Here is a 22527-nt window from a genome sequence, read left to right on the forward strand (position 1 = left end):
TGATTTTTACCCAGCCTCATAACCCCTTGGAAAGTCCAGTCACTTAATACATGCCCCTCTATTTTAACTGTGATGCATTGTGGCTGTATCATAAAGAGTTGTCATTGTTTGAGGTAGTGGATGAATAATATTGTGCTGTGGCTGTTATACATGGAGAGTATGGGAGTTTGTGATGATTGACTGCACACTGTGGGATCACACATTACCACTGGGCTTGATGTGAACAGATTATTTAACCTTGTGTATTTTAATTCCTGTTGATTCTCACTGCACCCAGTCAGTTGAGTGCTGCTTCCCCACTGAGTAATATTAGTAATCAAATTGTATCCACTTCATTGTGGGGTATTTTGCAGCCACAGATTGGACAGATGAGTGCTCGCGAACATCTTGCCTTAACCTTGAGTCAAGGAATGAATGTGGATACACAAAGGAGCAGCCGGGACTCTCTGCATTGTTCGAGTGGTTACAGCACCCAGACAACTACACCATCCTGCTCAGAGGACACCATCCCCTCACAGGGTAAGGAAGACCAATGGGACAGTAGCAAAGGCTAGGATTGTACCAGAGTGGGTACAGTAGCATCATCACCGTTAGTGAATTACTAACCTGGGGCCTGGCATAAGCCAAGTTCTGCAAGCAGGGACAGAGTGGAACGCAGTAATGTTCACAGGTGATACTAAAATAGGTGGGAAAGCAGGCAGTGAACAGGAGATAAAGAATTTACAGATGCATATAGGTAGGCTGGGAGAATGGACCAGACCCTGGCAGATAGAGTTTAATGTGGATAATTGTGAGGTTATCCATTCTGGTCTGAAAAAGAAACAGACAAATTATTATTTAAATGGGAAGCAAATTCAAGGTGCATCAGTGCAGAAGGATCTGGGTGTCCTTGTGCATGAATCATGGAAAGTGGATGTGCAGATCCAGCATAGAATAAGAAAGGCAAATGGAATCCTGGCATTTATTGCAAAGGACTGGGTTATAAAAGTACAGAAGTGATGTTGCAATTATGTAAGACGTGGGTGAGACCATTCCTGGAATATTGTGTTCAGTTTTGGTCTCCTTACTAGAGGAAGGATGTAGTGTCACTGGAAACAGTCCAGAGGAGGGTCACCAGGTTGATTGCAGGGATGAAAGGGCTGGTGGACGAGGAGCAGTTGAATAACTTGGGCTTGTACTCACTGGAGTTCAGGAGAATGATGGGGATATAATTAAAGTTTTATGTTCCTCCTTGTAGGACAGTCTTGAACAAGAGAGCATAGATATAGAGTGAGAGGAGGTCGGTTCAAAACTGAGATGAGAGAAAGTACTTCTCTCAGAGGGTTGTAGATTTATGGAACTTCAGTGGAGGCAGAATCAAACAATATATTCAAGAACGAAATAGGTATGTTTCTGATGAAAAGTGGGATAAAGGGCAATAGGGTGCAGGCAGGAGAGTGGAGCTGAGACCAGGATAAGATCAGCCATGTTGAATGGCAGAATGGGCTCGAAGGGCTGAATTGTCTACTCCTGGTCCTAATTCCTATGTTCCTAAGTCATGGTTCAGATCCTATATGTCATGCTTCCAGTATGTGGAAACTAAATTCAGTTAACTATGTAAGTTTGTAATAACAAGTTTATCAACATGAGCATGAAACTGCTGACATTATTTTTGAAAAAACACTGCTTTATTAACATCCTTTAAAAAATAAATCTGTCATCCTTCCTTGGTCTGGCCTTCATGTGACTCCAGACCCATGTCCTAGACTCTTAACTGCCCTCAAAATGGCTGACTGAGATACTATGTCCAATTCAGAAATCACTCTGGTGTGCTACAGAAGGTGACACAAGGTCAATTAAGGGTGAGTAATAAAATCTGACCTTGTCAGAAACACCTACACCCTGTGAATGAATGTAAAATAAATGATTAATAGTGCAAGAAGATTTTAAAAAGGTGCCAGTGTATTTTCAGGAAGCAATGCAGTTTGGGTGATTGAGAGGTTGCATCAAATATTAATTGACAAAAGAAATTGATTAGAGAACATTTGACTTCAGCAAGCAAGCCTTTGACAAGATGCCACATTAAACAAATCTTTGATAAGGTAAAGATCAAAGGCAAATGCACACTGGATCCAGGGTAATTTGATAAAATGGATTCAAAATTGGCTCAGTTGTGGGAGACAGAGGGTGATGACAGAGGCTGCTTTACTGACTGGAAGCCAGTGGCATACCACAGGGGTCTGTGCTGGGTCCTCTATTATTTGTCATTTATAGAAATAACACAAATGACTATGGGGGAGGTTGGATGAGTAATTTTGTGGATGACACAAAGATTGGTCAGGTCATTAACAGTGAGGTTGAGTGTCTTGGACTACAAGAAGATATAAATGGGATATAAACCTTGAGAAGTGAGGTGACACACTTCAGAAAGAGTAATTTGACAAGGAAGTTTTCAATAAACAGCAGAATACTAGGAAGTTCTATAGAATAAAGGGACCTTAGAATGTTTATGGTAGAGCTTGTTAGTAACGTGGTGAAAAAGGCATGGTTTACAAAAGCTGGGAAGTCATGTTGGAGTTGCCTAGAATTTTGGTGAGACAATATCTGCAGTACTGTGTGCAGTTGTGGTCACCGCACTAAAGGAAGGATATGATAGCACTGTAGGGGCTACAGAGGAGATTCACCAGGATGCTTTCTGGGATGGAAAATGTAAGTTATGAGGAAAGGTTGGACAGGCTTGGGTTGTTGTCATTAGAGTAGAGAAGACCGAGAGGCAATCTGATTGTGATATATAGGTTATGAGGGACATGGACAGGATGGGTAAGGAGAAGCTAATCCCCTTAGTTGAAGGGTCAGTCAAGAGGGGACACGGGTTCAAGGTGAGATGTAGGAGGTTTGGGGGGATGTGAGAAAAAGCTTTTTACCCAGTGGGTGTTGACGATCTGGAATGTGCTGTCTGGGTGGGGGATAGAGGTGAGTTGTCTCACATCTGTTTAAAAGAACTGGATGAGCACTTGGCATGTCAAAGCTGTGGGCTAAGTAATGGTAAATAGGATTAGGTTGAAGGTCAGGTGTTTTCTCAAGTATTTGTTCAGCTCAATGGGCCGAAGAGCCTCTTTTGCTCTGCATGATTCTAGAAAAGACAGAAAGATCTTAGGAAAGCGATGGAAAGATTTTTTAAAATACTTCAATGAGGTGTCGGTGTCATGAGCAAAGCCAGCATTTATTGTCCGTTGCTAATTGCCCTTAAATTAAACTGCCCTTGGATATTTCAGAGGGCAGTGAAGAGCCACCCACATTGCTGTGGTCTGGAGTCACATGTAGACTAGGCCAGGTAAGGATGGCAGACTTCCTTCCCTAAAGGATATTAGTGAATTAGATGGGGGTTTTAAAACAACCAAATGGCACTTTTTTCCCCACATCACCCAATCACTCGAGGTATTTTATATTTATTAAACATCACCAGTAAATCACTTGTTTCTAACTGATCAATTTACATACAAAGCCCTTGAAGGATAAAACAGATCATAGGTGACAGGAGCAGAATAAGGCCATTTGGTTCATTGAGACTGCTCTGCCATTCGATCATGGCTGATACGTTTCTGAACCCTGTTCTCCACCTTTTTCTCCATGACCCTTGATCCCCTTACCCATCAAGAACCCATCTGTCTTAAATATACTCAATAATTTGGCCTCCACATCCCTCTGCAGCAATGAGTTCCACAAAATCACTTCCTTTTGGGCTCAAGAAATTCCTCCTTATCTCAGTTCTAAAGGGTCACCCCTTCAGCCTAATGTTGTGCCCTTGGGTCCTTGTCTTCCTACGAGTGGAAACATCTTCTCCATGTCCACTGTATCCAGGCCTCCCAATATTCTGGAAGTTTCAATCAGACCCTCCCTCATCCTTCTAAATTCCATCGAGTACAGACTCAGAGTCCTCAACTGCTTCTCACATGACAAGCCCTTCATCCCTGGGATCATTCTTGTACATTTCATGTGGACCCCTACCAATGCCAATACATCCTTCCTTAGATATGTGACCCAAAACTGCTCACAGTATTCCAAATGCGATCTGACCAGAGCCTTGTACAGCCCCAGTGTACATCTCTGCTCTTGTATTCTAGCCTTCTTGAAAATAAGACTAACATTGCATTTGCCTTCCTAACTGCCAGCTGAACCCAGATGTTAAACTTAAAAGAATCCTGAACTAAGTCCATCTATGCTTTAGATTTCTGAAGCTTTCCCCCATTTGGAAAATAGTCTATGCTTGTATTCTTCTGACCCAAGTGCATAATTTCACACTTTCCCACATTGTATTCCATCTGCCATTTCTTTGCCCACTCTCCTAACCCGTCCAAGTCCTTCTGCAGCCTCCCCACTTCCTTGGCACTACCTGGCCCTCTACCTTACATTGCTGCTAAGTTTGCAGATGAAACAATGCCCTCAGTTCCTTCATTCAGATCATTAACATGTAACATGAATAATTGTGAAATCAACACCAACCCCTGTGGAACTCCACTTTCTGCCAGTCAGCCATTCCTCTGTCCATGCCAGGACCATCCCCCTAACACCATGGGCTCTTATCTAGCAGCCTCTCATGTAGCACCTTGTCAAAGGCCATCTGGAAATCCAAGCAGATCACTTTCACTGGCTCTCGTTGTCTTAACTGGCTCATTACCTCCTCAAGAATTCTAACAGATTTGACCTTACCTTGATGAAGCCCTGCTGACTCAGCCCTATTTTACCATACACTCCCAAGTATTCCACAATTTTATCCTTAATTTTGCACTTTAAAATCTTACCAACAGTTGAAGTCAGGCTAATTGGCCTATATTTTGCTGTCTTCTGCCTCCCTCCCTTCTTAAATATGGGTGCTCCATTAGCCATTTTCCAGTCCTCTGGGACCCTCCCTGACTCCAGTGATTCCTGAAAGACCACCACCCTCTATAATCTCCTCAGCTATCTCCTTCAGTACTCTGGGGTATAGTCCATCTGGTCCAGGTGATTTATCCATTTCAGACCTTTCAGTTTCCCCAGGACCACCTCCTTAGTGACAGCCACTACACCCCCCCCCCCCCCCCCCCCCCCTGTCCCTGAGTCTCTTGAAGTTCTGCTATGCTGCCAATGTCTTCCACTGTGAAAATTGATGCAAAGTACCTATCCAGCTCCCCGCCATTTCTTTGTTCCCCTGTACTACTTCTCCAGTTTAATTTTCCAGTGGTCCAGTATGCACTCTTGAATTCTGATGAAGGGCTTTTGCCCGAAACGTCGATTCTCCTGCACCTTGGATGCTGTCAGACCTGTTATACTTTTCTAGCCACACTTTCGACAGTATGCACTCTTGCCTATCTCTTAATTTTTGCATATCTGAAAAACCCTTGTCTATTACTAGTTAGCTTGCTTTCATATTTCATCTTCTGTCTCCTTATTGCTTTTCCAGTTAACCTGTACTGATTTTTAAAGGCTTCCCAATCCTCAGGCTTTGCACAAATCTTCACAGCATTGTATGCTTTTGTGTTTGTGCTGTCCCTGACTGTCAGCCACGGTCACCTCATCCTCCCCTTAGTATGTTTTTATTCCTTCCTCCAGATGAGTTTCTGCTGTTCCTCCCAAATTACCCCCAGAAATTCCTGCCATTCCACTGTCTTCCCTGCTAGATTTCCTTTTCAATCTTGTCCCATGAATTTGAACCCAGCTCAAAGATTGCTGTGGGCCAAACAGGTCAGAATTCCTGGGACTTTGACACCTATACTGGGGAAGGAGAGACCTGGATGGGCCATGCTAAATTGCCCATAGTGTTAGGTGCATTAATCAGAGCGAAATGGGTCTGGGTAGATTACTCTTCGGAGGGTCGGTGTGGACTTGTTGGGCCAAAGAGCCTGTTTCTCCACTGTAGGGAATCTAATAAATCAACTCCTTGTAAACTCTTGGGACAAAATTAACAAAAATCAAAATAATCATTTAAAATTTCATCAAGTGGCATTGCTGGTCATAAAAGCATAGTCTGTTATCACATAAATTTCCCATAATGTCCATGTAGGCATTTAGCATAAGCAATCCCAAACTGATCCCTTGTCCAACTCTCTCCTCATTGCCCTGTATCAATCTCAAATTGATCCTACTGCCCCACTCTGTCCCCATTGCCCTGTATCAATCCCAAACTTGTCCCATTGTTCCTCGTATATCAAGACTTTCAAGTATAGACCTGTACAGGTTTCGAGACAGACTGTACTGGGCGGAGTTAGGAATTGTTGAAGGTGAAGGTTCTTTGTAACATTTGACTGACATCTGTTTGAATTTTGCTGGTTGTGTTACAGCAGTGAAGAAGGAACAATCCCTGATTGGTGAGTTATAAGATTATGTGTCATTTATTATAAACTAGTCAATTGGAGGCTGGTAGTTTTAAGGGGTTAACCTAAGAGGCACAAGTTGTTGACAGTCAGCAATCTCTGGGGAGAGCGGGATGCAGGGGTTAATATGAAGCAACTTCAGGTATTGGGCCATTCTTGAGTGCTCCCATCATGTACACATCAAGATCCCATAATCACCGGTAAGATGAGTGACAAATATAATCAATTTATGATGAATGTTATTGAAAACTTGGGTTCCTTGATCACCTCTTGCACTGAAAGACAAAGACAGGATCTCAGTTTAAAAACTCATCAAAAGGACAGCATTTCTGACAGTGTGGTGTTCCCTCAACGCTGACCCTCCGGCAGTGAGGCAATCCCTCAGCACTGTCCCTCCAACAGTGTGGTGCTACCTCAACGCTGACCCTCTGGCAGTGCGGCAATCCCTCAGCACTGTCCCTCCAACAGTGCGGTGCTCCCTCAGTGCTAACCCTCCAACAATGTGGCAATCCCTCAGCGCTGTCCCTCCGAAAGTGCGGACACTCCCTCAGTGCTGACCCTCCAACAGTGTGGCACTCCCTCAGTGCTGACCCTCCAACAGTGCGGCACTCCCTCAGTGCTGACCCTCCAATAGTGCGGCACTCCCTCAGTGCTGACCCTCCAACAGTGCAGCACTCCCTCAGCACTGACCCTCCAACAGTGTGGCACTCCTTCAGCACTGACCCTCCAACAGTGCGGCACTCCCTCAGTGCTGACTCTACCTTCTGAAACAGTAAGTAGAAGGGCAGCAGATACATGGGAACACCACTGCCTTTGGTTTTGGGAAAGACTTCTTCCTGTCTTTGACTAAGCTTACAGCAATTTAATGGAAAGCTCCCAGCAAGGCTCTATCATTCAGTGATGCACAGACATTTCAGACAGCCTTACAGCTGCAGAGTATTGGGAGTGCTTGCTGTGTTCAGTATTTCCTTCAGTATGTGTCTTAATTTCTCTCTCTCTCTGTGTCTCAGTGCCTGATTATGATTACCTGTCTCTGCATGGAGAGCAGGAACTGCCTGATCAGATTGACTTTGATAAATCGTCCACCATTCCCAGGAACAGTGACATCAGCCTGAATTACAGGAAGATGTTCCAGGTGAAGCGGCCAGCTTCCACAGTGAGTCTCTTGGTTGACCCTGAGCCCACGATGACATCTCATGTTGCTACGATTCGCAGAAAGCCTTCCAGCAAACCAACCTTTCGGCGTGGCACCATCGGTGGTGTGCCCATTCCCATCCGGACTCCGATGGTGCCAATTCCAGGGCCACCTGTGGCCAGCAAGCCGATGGGGCTGGCAGTGTCTCGGACGGGCAGTGAGGAGTGTGTTAGTCTGCACGGAGGGCGTTCCAGTTTTGTGCAAAGGAAGCAGGGAATCTGCAGCTCGACCCAAAGCCTAAGCATGGCCCAGACCCCTGGCTACACCCTTGTACCAGAGAAACCTCTCCAGGTCAGTGGCCTCCAGCGATCAGCCCCCAATCTCCAGAATGCCCGAGAATCGATGCCAGCAACAAATAATACAGGAAACGGACTGACTCCACACTTGGGACCCGCTGAGGATTCCCAAAGGACTGCAGGGGTCCACATTGCTGCTGCTACCCCCTCACCAACTGAGGGAGGTGATGATGTTCTGTCTATGATTCGCAGGGGGGTCAAACTTAGAAAGACTTTAACCAATGACCGATCAGCCCCCAGGATCATTTAACACCCTCAGCCCCTGGGAGAAATGCAAATTGTTTCAAAGCCAACAACTTTGTCCACTTGCTCTCTTTCTCTGCCTTTTGTTTTTAAACTGGTGACAATTCTTTCTCCTCATTCTCAGATTAAACTGCTCATACACACATCGTCATCAAGAACCTGTCAAGTGCCAGTTCCCCTGATGGCTCAGGAATCCTTGCCTGCTCCTGTACCCAATTACAGAGTGGGAGGCTGACCCTCTCAGATGCTGTGGGCTCGGGAGGGATAGTGAACGCTGGTGTTTGCAAGACTGGATCACACAGCCCAGCAGGTGATGAGCTGAGACTCCAGCGAGGGGATAGGCTGCCATTGGTCCAAATACCCTGGTTAGCGATGGAAATCCAGGCCAGGTTCTTCCTTGTGATCACTGAAGAATGAATCCTGAAATGGGGCTGTGTAGATATTGGGTGACGGTGAATCAGAGCACAGTGTCTCTCACTCCACCCAGTTAACATTAACCCTCTCTGCTCAGCATTTGGAGAAAACCATTTGTGGGAAAGTGGCAGAATTTTCATGCATCTTACCCCACCTACAGCTTCAGAAGAGAATAGCAAGAAATCAGAGTGGGGTGGGGAATGGGAGTATGTACCTCCCTCTCCTGAACTCCTGAAACAAACTGACCCTGTTCCTTGCAGAAACAAGCACTGCCAGGAACGTGATTCATCCATTTGAAGTGTGTTTTGAGGTGGAAAACACGGAAATAACATTATGACACTTCAGGGGATCTGCTCAGGATTTCGAACTAGAAACTTCTTACAAAGGATTTGATTTAAGTTGCTCTGGGTTTGTAAAGAACTTTGTTCTCTTAGTGAAAAGCAGCAAAATTCATCTTCACACAGGAACTCCAGCAGTTCACTTGTTTTCATGGTTTTTTAAAAAACTGCATGGTGGAGGGCAACAACAGATTTATTTTCTTTCCTTAACATCAAAAGATATTTATTTGTGTCAAAATTGTGAAAGCTTTTGTTGTACAATGAGTTCTTGCAGCAAATATTGCTGTTAAACTCCACCACACTCATTGATGCGAAAGGCTTTAAATGGTAACGAATTAGTTTGTATATGTTAGTTTTTAAATCCCTTTTAAAGTTTATCTTTTACTGCTGGGGCCTGTTGCATTGCTTTGTAGTTCTGGCATCTTTGCAGTTTGGGTTCGAAGTGTTCAGGGGTGACAGTGTTTAATTATCTGTTCTTTTGGCTTAAGTGGGCAGTGTTTTAAAATTGTCCGCCCATCCCAAACTTTAATTGGCTATTAAACTATGTTAGTTAGCTTGCAATGTGAACAGTCCGCTAAATATTTTCTTTTATATGATAGGTTTAGCATTTGTACATCAGCACATTCCTGTAACTGCTGCCTGAGCTGTGTGCACTGTGATGTTATGAAGAGCTAACATGCAGCCTTTAACCACTGGCTGCAGCTGGTGCCTGCCCCGGCTGGTGCTAAATAATCTTTTCTTATTCACTCCAACAAACCTCAATGGAATCTCCATTGTGTCTCCTGAGATCTATAGTGAGAATTCTTGAAGGATCAGAAAAGCTGTTGCTAAATAATTGCATCAAACAGCATAGAACTGAAATTCAAAACCAACTTTGGGATGCATCCTATATTTAGAGCAATATTTCTCTGCTTCAATATGGTAAACTGTCAAAAAGTTCAAATTGTACTGGGAGTTGGGAGATTTTTAATTCAGATTTTAACTAAGATGGAGGAATAGGTTGGAATTGCAAATGTAATTGTAGCAAACAAGGACCAGGACTGGAGCTGGTGTGAAATGGGTTCGCACCATCAAATAGTGATTACTGTTCACCGCAAACACGCAGCTCGCTTGAGATGCTTGCAATTATTAAGTGAAGCATTCACTAGCAGGGTGTGCTTTGACTAATGCTGTCTGCACAAATAGCCTTTTTTAATCATTTTTGATAAATGGAGGGAGTGATGGCTATATATTAATGTCAAATGGTGATTTCTACAACCTCGGGACAGCTTATCAGCATTTGTTTTAAAAAGACATTTTCCAGTTTTGTTTTTTATTGTGCTTACTCTAGGATTGTGCAATGGTTTTGGGAGCTGAAGAATTGTCCGGTTCCCTGGTGCCCTTGTAGAATCTCAGCCTGTCATCTCATCTCTCTCTGGTCATATTTCTCACACCAGCTCTCACCCACTGTATCTGATGCTCTGATTCTATGCCTCACCTCACAAGGGAATACTGCCTCGTAACTTCAAAAACCTGCTTTGTTCTCACTGCAAGTGCCTACTCTTCCCAATTTTGTACTTATTTCAGTCTCAAAGTTAAGGACCATCTGCCTTTGAATTGTGTGTTAAATTCTGGCCCCAAGGAGCAGCCGCAGATCATCTTTGATTTCCAAATTGCACATGACCGATGTAATTAACTGGGAGCTTTCAAACTGACATCACTGCCTTATGGCTGTAACTGGATTTGCCAATCTTTAATTTTTTTCCCAATATTTTTTGTAAAATCAGAGAAGTCTATCTGTTTTGGGGAGAATTAGTTTGAGCTTGTTTGGATTTTAATTGTAAACACAATGTTCCTCTTTGATAAATTGATACTAAGTAAGGAATGAATTTAATCTTTTAAGACCAGGTGTCTGCAGGAACTCCACACTTGCTCATTCTTGCTACTTATACTATACCCAGTCTCAAGGAGTTTATTTAACCCTGGCCATCCCAGAGAGGGGAGCCTGAGATTTCCACTCTGCTTCCTGACAGCATCCCCTGAAAGGCCTACCTCAGGACTACTCCCTCCAGAGGACAAACTCTCCCTGTAATAACTGTAGTGAATCACTTCAAACACCTTACCCAAATCGCCTCTTGCCCTTTTAAACTCGAGAGTAATTGTCAGGTCTGTGCAACCTGTCCTCAACCCTCTACACTCCCCCTACCCTAAAAATTGGCAATACATCCCTCAAGATGCAGTGCCCAGACCATTCTCCAGCTGGGAACTGACCACCGCTGAGTCAAGCTGAACTTGGTATTTGAGGATTAACCCGGGCTACACCCTATGCCCTTCATTGAGGTAAAGTTACCATAGTCACAGAGGACCACAGGGCTGCTTTCTCATTCAAGAAGAGCTGACTAGTGTTGAGTTTAACCTGTGCATCACCATGCCTAATGTGAAGGGTGTCAGTACAGTTTAAGTGTTTAATTCTGATATTTAAGATGAGGGTGAGCTTTACTGACCAGAGTGTTTTTCTGCAGTATTTTAAGTTTTCTCATCAGTAACAACAATCACTAAACCAGCTGGTCTGGGCATTAAGGAAAGATGAGTAGATTTCATTGGAATTATATCTCCCCTTCACCATACAGATTTACCCAACGTTTAAAAACAGTCAGTGGTCATTATTAACTAGGTGTCACAGAACAAGATTCAGTCTCTCAATCCAGCAAGTTCATCCTTTGCACTGTTGGTCTCTCCTGGTTCCAGTCTCTCCAGTGCACAGTTCAGCTCCTGAGGGAAAGTTCTTCAAAAAAACTCTCTTCAGTGCAAGGTTCTAAAATATTCATCCATCCTCACAGCTTCCCTATACAAAGAAAACTGTGAATGATATCTGTTTCCACTGCTCCCCCTGTTGCCAAAGGCTCTGAGCCAGCCCTGACTCTTCTATAATGTCTATTGCTATTCCCACTCTTATTTCTCTTGCTTCTAAGTAAAGTTGAAAAATCACTTTTCTTCCAAAATAAATCCAGAATTTGGGCCCTCTTACCATATGAAATCATACTTGAATTTTCAGTAAAATTCCTGAAATCTTAAAATTTTCTTGCAGCTTGTGAATTGGTGCTGAGGCCAGTGACATTTGCTGACAGTTACTCTGCGCTTTGTGGTGAATTGCAATCTCTTAATGTAACTATGAATCAGCCTTTATCTAAGGAAGCACAGAGATTAGAAAAGCCTTTGGTAAGTGCTGTGTTTAATGGAAACCCAAGAGTTGTGCCTAGCCTCAAGATGCAGGAGTATTGAACCAAGGTTCAATGAATTGTATTAGCAGACAGTATTCTCTGCTTGGGCTTGTAAGATTGAGGGTTGTCAGAGAAAAGGAAATAGTGACGGGTGTTAAGACAGGAGGTGGAAGGACAGCGTGAAAGATCATTTGTTTTGGGATTGAGAGTCTGAGCAGTGCAGGGAATTGTCCAAGATCTTTGAACCCATGAATAAGTCAACATGTAATTGTGAATCCTTTGCAGTGCAATCAATGTGCCAAATTTTGAGTGTGTGTCCCTTTAAGAGATGTAACTCTCACTCTGCTTGTAATCTGTTATACAGCAGTGCCCAGCAGTTAGTAAGTTCCCGAGAGAGAGATTTGTAAACACAACAATAGCAATGACCTTGGAAAGCAGGAAGTCAGCAACACTGCCAGATTTCCCAAAACTGAGCTATTTTAATTCAGGCGTGGCAATTTGCTGTCGATTTTAACTGTGGGGTGTACAGTTCTCAAAGTAAAAACCAAAGTTGAAATATTTATATGTAGAAAAAAAGTAGGAATTGCAAAATAAGCACAATCTGTAATTCTCTGCAGTGGTTTGGCCTGTTTTATCCAGTCCAGGCTAGCAGAACGAAAGCCTAGAGTACCTGCGGAGGTTAGTTCAAAGGATTCTGTGTGAGGCAAGTTGGGCAGGTCTCAGTTCATCGATCATTGCATCATAAACCTACCAATACATACCTAAGGACAAATCAACACTAGTCCACCAATCTCACAGAAGCTCTCATTTTGTTACAACCCTGGGGAAATTAAGCAAGTGGCATGTTCTCACATTGACTCTGTAGTGAGCAGTAGGGTTCTCCTGTCAATACCTTTTCATTAACCTGTTAAGAGATGTAACAACACAACTTTGGAGAAGGTGGGGCTTGAACCTGGGCTTCCTGGCTCTGAGGTACCATAATGGCTCTCAGTGTTGTCCTGAATCCTGGCTTTGAGAATACGGGCTCAAGCTTCTGCTTATGTGTATGACTGGGCACAGTGCTTTAGCCATTTTGTAGACTTGGACTCTGTATGTGACAATGTCACAATAACAAGAAAAATACATCATGATGTTAGATTTGAGAATCATGTGCTTACTGATTCCAGTGGTAGGATGGAGGAAAACCAGTAAGAAGATTATTTTCACTGGTTTACAAATCATCCCAGCAGATTTGTCTTAGCATGTGTGTAGTCTGTGGGAACAAGCAGTAATAAAGGAATGCAAAGCAGCAGCAGTGGTGCAGTGGGATGAGCAATGGAGGAGCCTTGCACAGTGTCTGGTTAACTGGCTCATCTTTCAGCTGGGGACACACAGGAAAGAGCATGATTCAGTCTCATGTCAGTTTTATTCCAGTTGGGGCATTTGATACTGACACTGCCAGCTAAAAGTAACACAATTTCATTCCCAACACTAACACCTCTGACCTCAATAAGCACAAAAGAAAAATACACAAATATTTTTGCATAATCATGGCACTTTAGAACAGAAACCAGTTTACTGAGGTGTAGGTTTGGAGGAATCGAAAGAGTTTTTTATTGAATGCCATATACTTTGGGGAATTGTGCTAATCATTTGCAAGTGCACCAATCACAGTTCAATTTTCTACTCCATCTTACCATGTGGGAAGGTGAAAAAGTCATTATTTTTTGACAAATTTTCATAGAGCATTTTTCTTCCAGTTTGTTGAATACAAAATGTTTATTAAAATTGACATGATTTAAAGAGACAGTATTTCTTTGTGTACAAATTAAGCCAAATACTGCAGAGGGACTGTGAACAAAACAGTGTTTAATTTATCAACATCCAGATCAAACTTCTAAAGTTTCTTTCATAAAATGTTTGGTATTGATACTATATTAATATAAACAATTAAGATCTTTGTGGCCTGACAGTTTATAGTCCATTATACATTGCCCTACATAGATAGCTGGTTCACAGTAAGTCGGATTGTAAATGGAATCTTGGTATTCTGTCGATACTCGAACTACAGTTAGCAAATCTTCCTGGGAACATCTTCAGGTCAGACGTTAGTAGACAAGCTGAGAGTCTGGACACAAACTCTGCCTCAACATCAGTTATTTTATTCTCTTACCTTGCATTGTTTTGGTGGGGTCTTCACCAGTTAGTAAATATGTGGCAAGCTTATTGCCTGTGTCTAGCCCACTGGCCACAAAAACTCAAAGCAGCCACTGCAAGATGTTTAAGAGCCAACCGAATGGGCTCATTCTCCAATCTCAGCTCTTCTTCAGCAACGGCTCAAAGATCAGACAAACCTGATTTCCATCTGACTCTCTAGAATCTGACTGTGGCGATGAGCCTTCACTGTGCTGTGTATTTGAGCTCCTGTATTCCAGTTGAATAAATTTTCCTTTTTTGTAATGGTCAGAATTCCCTAGAGTTATATGCAAGAAATAACTAAGTTCACCCTCCTAAATGCTCTGATGGTCATGACCACCAGTCCTGCTCAGCAATTGAACCACTTCCTGATTTTATAGCTTTATTTTTTGGGGGCTTTTTAAAACAGTGGTTTTGGAAGAAAGATGGTACTGAGAGGGCCAGTGAGTTGGGCAATTCTTGGAGCTCACTGTTGATAAATTTCAGTGTGGAGTTCTTTTTTGTTGCTGTTCCCAGAGCATACCACCTCACTTTGGAGCAAGCCAGTGCAATGATGTTTGCTTCAAGATTTGCTGTGCTTCAATCCTGACCGCACTGTCTTGGTAATTAGTACATTTGCGTTCAAAGGCACCAACACAAACTCAAGACAATTGAAATCTTCCAAGTATGATGGCTGTTGTAAGAGTTCTTCTGTTTCGGAGTCTCTGACTGAATGGTGTTGGAGGCTTGTCTATTGAGCTAAACTGACTTCAGTGACATCACCTTCCTGCACAAAGTCTTTGTAAAAGGAAATGGAACGTTAGGACCTGATTCTCATTCTAGTTGTCTGAAAATGGTAGCAAGGGCTCTTGACCTGCAAAAATCTGATTCCTGAATGTTGCAAATACATTTCTCAGCACGATGACCATAAAGAATACTGTCTCTTTAAAGCTGTATTGCTACAGTTGTTTGATTGTTGGATTGTTTGAGAGTTGATCTCTTCTCCTTTGTTGTATAAGGATTCTAGTAATTTTTTTTGTTTTCTTTGTAGTGACTGCTGCAGCCTTAAATTAAAGGAATATGGGGGAATATTCTCCTGTATTGTGTCTCTCTTTTATGTACATGTTTGAGAAACATACAGATTTTTAGTCAGCAGTCCAACAAACGGACACAAAGTTCTCCCCAGGCGCTAGATCCATTGAGAATTCAAAATTTGGTGTATACAAGATAAAACTTCAAATCAGTGGAGTGAGTTCTTCAATTTGTGAACATTCTTTTCAATTTTCTGTTGAAATGATTTCTTCAAATTGATTAATGACTAAAATCTCAAACATTTAAAACACAGGAAGATGCCATTCTGTCTGTTATCTCTCTGTTACTCAAGTTGATGCTGTGTCCCTGCTCTTAATACACTGCCCTGACACACAATACCCCATGCTCCAAAAATCCCTTTGAATCTACAACCTTCAGTCGTGGGCCCTCCAGTCAAAACCGGGGCCTGTATGGGTCAAGCTGACTTGGATCAGACCTTACTGGTCTTTCTGGATTAGGTGCAATTTGGACAACACAAGTAAAGTGACTTTTGTCGGACTTGAACTTTGTCACCATGATGGTGCACGGTGACCTTGAAAGGAACTGGATGGGCAACACTCGTGTCACTCAGGGCCAGCAAACTGGACTGGGCTGGGCCGTGGCTGCAACAGACTGGAAATGTGCAGGTTTGTCCAGTTCATGAGGAGTAAGACAAGGTTGAATTCATGTTGAACTGTGTCATTACAGTTAAATACTCTGAGTAGTCCAAAGTTGTTTCCACCACATTGATTACACAATTTGAATTCAGTTAAATAAATCTGGAATAAAAAGTTTATTGAGCAAAAGTGACCACAAAAACACCCCATTGCCATAAAAACCCAAGAGATTCACTAATGTTCTTTAGGGAAGAAATTCTGCCATCCTTACCTGGCCTGGCCTACATGTGACTCCAGACCTACAGCAATGTAGTTAGCTCTTATCCAGGCCCTCTGAAATGGCTGAGTAAGTCTCTGTTGTATTTTAAATAAAATACGTCATTGTGATTTAAGAAGACAGCCCACCTTCCGAACAGCAATTAAAAAAGGGCAACAAATGTTGATTGAGCCAGTGATGCTCCTATCTGATCAACAGAGTCCATGCTTTGGGATCCAGCCAGCCTTTGGCTACCTGATCCAGAATGAGGGATCTGGGCCATTAATGTTACAGATCAACTTTTATTTGGGGACAGAAACTAAGTCGATGCAATTGATTTCTGAAAACAATCAGCTCATCTTAAAATACTTTGCCTGAGGTTTACAGAACACTGGTGGAAGAAAATACGTGGTTCTATCCATCTTAGGTTCTCCCAACTGTCAGGTTTGTTTCTGTGCATTCTAACTGGATCAGTCTCTGTGATGAATAGCTGTACAGTTTGGCGAGTTTCGTTTTGCTGAGTTCAGGAAGTTCCAGGTCTGCCCCTGTATAGTTGGATTTTCCCAATTTCTGCCAAACGGGTGATGACATTCATCTCGAAGGTTGCATTATGTACTCCTGTTACACGGAATGCTCCACCTAACCGATTATTTTCCCAATAGTGGTGCCAGTTGCCTTGCCTGTCCCAACCATAGCCAAATACCGATAGCTGTTGGTTAAAATATGGTTAGTTAATAACAATAAGATCCTTTCAACTTTTGTACTTTGGGCATTTCTCTGAAGAGGGAGCAGCATAGTCACAGGCGCCTTCTGTCCCGACAGCTGTAACAAAGACGGTCAGAGACAATTTCCTTACTCCAAACTGTGGTCTTTATCATAGAGTAACAACAAGAGAAATTGACCAATGGACTCAGATTTAGTAACCGTACTAAAGGCATCAAATATCAAAACAAAAGCATTTTGCAAAATGCATTTCAAGGTATCAAATATCTTGCTGCTTCAAATCTTTAACAGTCATGAAGCAATTTCATTTACTGCACTGGGACTACATATTAGGCAAAAGTGAGGACTGTAGATGCTGGAAATCGGAGTCTAGATTAGTGTGGTGCTGGAAAAGCACAGCAAGTCAGACAGCATCTGAGGAGCAGGAAAATCGATGTTTCGGGCATAAGCCTCTCATTATTCCTGATTCCAGCACCACACTCTCCATTCAGCCCATCAAGTCTCTCTGCCATTCAATGAGATTATGGCTGATCTGATTATTCTCAACTTCACTTTCCTGCCTTTTCCCCAAAACCCTCGTTTCTGTGGTAAGGAATTCCATTGATTTACTACGATCAGAGAGAGGAAATCCTTCCTCAACTGTTTTAAATTTATGACCCCTTACTGTGAGATTCCACCATCTGGTCTTTGTTTCTCCTTGTGGGAGAGACTGCTTTTTCACACCTATCCTGTCAAATCTTCTAAGAATCATGTAGTTTTCAATGAGGTTTCCCCTTTCATTCTTCTAAACTGCAATGAATACAGACCAAACCTACTGAACAGCTCCTCAAGACACTCCCTCCATTCCCAGGAACAACCTAGTGAACCCTCTTAGACTGTCTCCAGTGTAAGGACCCAAACTGTTCACAGTATTCCAGCTGTGCTCTGACTAGTGCCTTGTATAGCTCTAGCAAAACGTCTCTCGCTCTATACTCCATCTCTGTGAAATAAAAGCCAATATTCTATTTGCATTCCTCCTTACCTGATGAACTTGATTATTAGTTTTTTATAATTTATGCAGAAGAATGTCCAAATCCCTCTGTTCCATAGCTTTCTGCAGTCATTGTCCATTTAATAAAATTCACTTCCTGTATTCTTGCTGCCAAAGTGCATAACCTCACATTTACCTACATTTCCTCCATCTGCCAAGTTTTGCCCACTTGCTTAACCTGTCTATATCTCCCTCCAGATTCTTTATGTCATCCTCACCAATTGCCTTCCTACCATGGTGGCACAGTGGTTAGCACTGCTGCCTCACAGTGCCAGAGACCCGGGTTCAATTCCCACCTCAGGCGACTGACTGTGTGGAGTTTGTACATTCTCCCCGTGTCTGCGGGGGTTTCCTCCGGGTGCTCCGGTTTCCTCCCACAGTCCAAAGATGTGCTGGTCAGGTGAATTGGCCAGGATTTCTCCCCAGCTTTGGTCCGCAAAGAGGAGGGCGTTTGATGAAACAAAGAAGCATCTCAGGGACTTAAACATCCAGTATTCGTTGCGTTACCCAGTGACGCTGCGTTTTAACCACGAAGGATCCGTCTATAACTTTGGATCGCTGGAGAAGGCCAAAGAATTTTTGGACTCTCTTAAATAAATTGTAAGTATTAATCCATGTGGTTAATGATGCTGTTTTGCCTCCCCCCGCCCCCTCCCTGGTCTATCCTTTTTTTCCTCTTCTTATTTCCTTTATTGTTTAATATCGTCTCCGGGGGGGAGGGAGGGGGACTTATTTGTTCTCCAGTATGCGATTTCCTTTTTATTTATATAGGCCGGGCAGTTTAGTTGATTCGATTAGATTAGATTACTTACAGTGTGGAAACAGGCCCTTCGGCCCAACAAGTCCACACCGACCCGCCGAAGCGTATACCATCCAGACCCATTCCCCTACATTTACCCCTTCACCTAATACTACGGACAATTTAGCATGGTCAATTCACCTAACCTGCACATTTTTGGATTGTGGGAGGAAACCAGAGCACCCGGAGGAAACCCACGCAGACACAGGGAGAATGTGCAAACTCCACACAGTCAGTCGCCTGAGTCGGGAATTGAACCCGGGTCTCTGGCGCTGTGAGGCAGCAGTGCTAACCACTGTGCCACCGTGTGGGGAGTGCGTTTGCTTTGTCCTACCTCATTCCTTATTAGAGCAGGGTTTTCTTTTTCTGTTATTATACTTAGTTGTTACCTACTGAGATTGTAACTTTATAGTTTTATATGCTTATACTTGGTATTATCTTTACTAAATGTATCTAGGTGTTGGAGTGGGTGGGGAACTCACTTTCAACTTTAGCTTTATAGTACACTGGAATTTCTTTATTTTACTATGTGGTGCCTGGGTTGAGGGTGGGGCGCTGGTTGGGAGAGGATACGATGGGTTTACTGATAGGAAGTGATGCCCCCTGGGAGCAAGGGGGAAAATCTCCTTTTAAATGTGTTTTATATTTTTCTTATTTAGAAATAGTTTTTTATGATATTGGCATGAGTGCTTTAAAGAATTTCTACTTATGTGAATTTTCTACGGTCTGTGCTCGGGGTGTTTTGGCGGGGGGTTCTTCCTCCCGGGGGGTCTCGGTCTTGCCTGGATGATCATGGTTAGTCATTCGATTAAGTGGTGCACCTGGAATGTCAAGAGGAGTAATTCACCAATCAAAAGGAAGAAAATACTATCAAACCTCAAAAAAGAAAGGGTTGATATCGCTCTCTTACAGGAGACACATTTACTGGATAAAGAGCACTTGAAATTACAACAGAGAGGATTTGATCAGGCCTTCTTTTCATCTTTTAATTCAAATAGTAGGGGAGTAGTCATTCTCGTTTGGAAGAACCTTCCTTTCAAGATAAGTCAGATAAAGGATGAATCTGGACGGTATATACTGATCAAAGCCCTTATAAATGGAGAGGGGTATGGGATTTTGAATCTTTATTGTGCCCCGGCACACCCTTTCAAATTTATAGCTGAAGCATTCTCCAAACCGATGGCTTTCGGGTCTCGTTACATAATTATAGGAGGAGATTTTAATTGTATTATGGACCTGGAGGTAGACAGGCTACCCAAGAGTACTGCGAGTATATCTCCTAGATCCAGACAATTGGCGGATTTGAATAAGGAGCCTGGATTAGTAGATTAGTAGGCAGAGATCTTTCTTGTTATTCTTGCTATTCTAATCCACATAAGTGTCACATTTGAATTGATATGTTTTTTGTTCCCTCTACCTTTCTGAATTCCATACTATCCTGCAAAATAGGTAATATAATAATCTCTGATCATGCTGCAGTGTAAATGGAAACCAAGACTAGGGAAAATGAAACGACCCCCCGACATTGGCGTATGGATTCTTTTTTAATGAAGGATAGTAAATTCGTAAAATATTTTTCTCAAGAATTCAAAATCTTTTTGGAAATTAACTCAGGTACGGCCAGTAACCCATTGATGATGTGGGAGACCATTAAGGCCAGGTGCGGGGTCTGATCATTTCATACTCGGCGACCCAGAAACAACAAAAGGGAGGACAACAGCGTTTACTCGAGGCTCACTTAAAGGCAGCTGAGACAGCGTACGTTGATAGGCCCTCTGTTGCTAAATTACAAAGGATTACAGCCCTTAGGACAGCCCTGAATACCGCGCTTACCCAAACAGCAAAGAGGGAAATATTATTTGCAAAGCAAAGATTATATGAATATGGCGATAAGCCTGGTAGATACCTAACGTTTCATGCAAGGAAAATAAAGGCCCCTCAAGCTATCACATCCATCAGGGAAAGTGCTGGTACTTTGACTCATAATCATAAAAGGATCAACACAATCTTCAGAGAGTTTTACTCTGATTTGTATAAATCGCAGGATTGTGAAGGAAGACAGAGCTAAGAAGATGGAGTCCTTTTTTAAAAGCCTGGCCTTTCCGCACTTAACCCGAACAGGTGTCGATTCTGAATGCTCTCCTGACAACCCAGGAGGTACTTGACACAATCAAGCAGCTTCAAAGTGGTAAAGCACCTGGCCGAGATGGATTCCAGGTTGAATTCTACAAAGAGTTTACAGGAGTACTAGCTGGTCCACTTATAGACATGTATAATTACTCATTTGGTCAGGGCTGTCTCCCCCCCCCTCGTTGAGAGAAGCGAATATTTCTCTCATTCTCAAAAAAGGAAAGGCCCCAGAACATTGCGCATCATACAGACCAATATTTCTGTTAAATGTAGATTTTAAAATTCTTTCTAAAACATTAGCATTGAGGTTGGAGAGGGTATTGCCATAGATCATAAAAGAGGAGCAGATGGGGTTTATCAAGGGCCGTAGATCATCTAATAATATTAGAAGGGTTTTGAATGTGATTTAAGTCTGTCATCGGGAAAGAATACGGGGAATAGTAGTCTCATTGGATGCGGAGAAGGCATTTGACCGGGTTGAATGGTCATACCTGTTTTACACACTGGAAAAGTTTGGTGTCGGAGAGGTATTCACTAAATAGGTCTCAATATTGTATAATGACCCCAAAGCAGCCATGATTACCAATGGCTTAGGCTCAGATAGCTTCAGTGTGGGTAGGGGCTGCCGTCAGGTTTGTCCTCTTACCGTTGTTATTTCTCTCATTCTCAAAAAAGGAAAGGCCCCAGAACATGATTACCAATGGCTTAGGCTCAGATAGCTTCAGTGTGGGTAGGGGCTGCCGTCAGGTTTGTCCTCTTACCGTTGTTATTTACGCTAATAATTCAGCCACTAGCGGAAGCTATACGGGCTGATTCTAATATAATGGCTCCGAAGGTTAGAACATAGAAAAATACAGCGCAGTACAGGCCCTTTGGCCCTCAATGTTGCGCCGATCCAAGCCCACCTAACCTACACTAGCCCACTATCCTCCATATGCCTATCCAATGCCCGTTTAAATGCCCATAAAGAGGAAGAGTCCACCACTGCTACTGGCAGGGCATTACATGAACTCACGACTCGCTGAGTAAAGAACCTACCCCTAACATCTGTCCTTTACCTACCACACCTTAATTTAAATCTATGGCCCCTCGTAATAGCTTACTCCATACATGGAAAAAGGTTCTCATGGTCAACCCTATCTAAACCCCTAATCATCTTGTACACCTCTATCAAGTCACCCCTAAACCTTCTTTTCTCCAATGAAAACAACCCCAAGTGCCTCAGCCCTGCCTCATACGATCTCTCTACCATACCAGGCAACATCCTGGTAAAACTCCTCTGCACCCGTTCCAGTGCCTCCACATCCTTCCGATAGTATGGCGACCAAAACTGCACACAATACTCCAGATGCGGCAGCACCAGAGTCTTATACAACTGCAACATGAAATACAACTGCAACATGTTCTCTGATATGTAAATCCCAGGACTACTTTTAAATTACATTCTCAAGAAAGGTCTAACTTTTCTAACAATAGGTGCCATCTCATCTCAGCTCAGGCAATGCATTAAGCTGTGAGGTCTGTTTGTGTCCCAATGTTGAATTAGACTGGTTCTATTTCTAAAGTGGGATTTACAGAGTTTTACATGGATTCATGCAGTTTTTGAGCAAAATAAAATATAATTCTACAAAAACGTTTTCACCCTACAAACGTGTATGTGAGCACGTATAGGAGAGACAGTATGTGTGAGTGCTTGTGATAGAGTGTATGTATATATGTGTGTGTGTGTGTG

General features: G+C 42.8%; 2 protein-coding genes across 5 annotated transcripts in view; one reads left to right on the plus strand and one right to left on the minus strand.

The window, feature by feature from the left end:
- The first annotated feature begins 357 nt into the window (after positions 1-357).
- LOC122560335 (protein MTSS 1-like) lies at positions 358-15282 on the plus strand. Its single transcript, XM_043710982.1, has 3 exons — positions 358-519; positions 6297-6323; positions 7340-15282. Exons 1-3 carry the CDS (start codon positions 369-371, stop codon positions 8068-8070), a joined length of 909 nt encoding a protein of 302 aa, XP_043566917.1. The 5' UTR covers positions 358-368; the 3' UTR covers positions 8071-15282.
- LOC122560333 (CMP-N-acetylneuraminate-beta-galactosamide-alpha-2,3-sialyltransferase 2-like) overlaps positions 13844-22527 on the minus strand; it is a 27479-nt gene continuing 18795 nt past the window's right edge. For all 4 annotated transcript variants that reach the window (XM_043710979.1, XM_043710978.1, XM_043710980.1 and 1 more), the window contains one exon: positions 13844-16822. In XM_043710979.1, coding sequence (XP_043566914.1) covers positions 16637-16822 — 186 coding nt within the window. In that variant the 3' untranslated portion in view covers positions 13844-16636. The remainder of the gene's footprint in view (positions 16823-22527) is intronic.

The sequence above is a fragment of the Chiloscyllium plagiosum genome, chromosome 20, assembly GCF_004010195.1.
Source record: "Chiloscyllium plagiosum isolate BGI_BamShark_2017 chromosome 20, ASM401019v2, whole genome shotgun sequence".
In the NCBI taxonomy this organism is placed as follows: domain Eukaryota; kingdom Metazoa; phylum Chordata; class Chondrichthyes; order Orectolobiformes; family Hemiscylliidae; genus Chiloscyllium; species Chiloscyllium plagiosum.

Bases quoted from the DNA above. Each gene is read 5' to 3' on its own strand.
- LOC122560335 (XM_043710982.1), top strand. From the start codon at position 369: ATGAGTGCTCGCGAACATCTTGCCTTAACCTTGAGTCAAGGAATGAAT. The intron at 520-6,296 runs GTAAGGAAGACC...GTTGTGTTACAG, and splicing joins GGACACCATCCCCTCACAGG to CAGTGAAGAAGGAACAATCC. The intron at 6,324-7,339 runs GTGAGTTATAAG...TCTGTGTCTCAG, and splicing joins GAAGGAACAATCCCTGATTG to TGCCTGATTATGATTACCTG.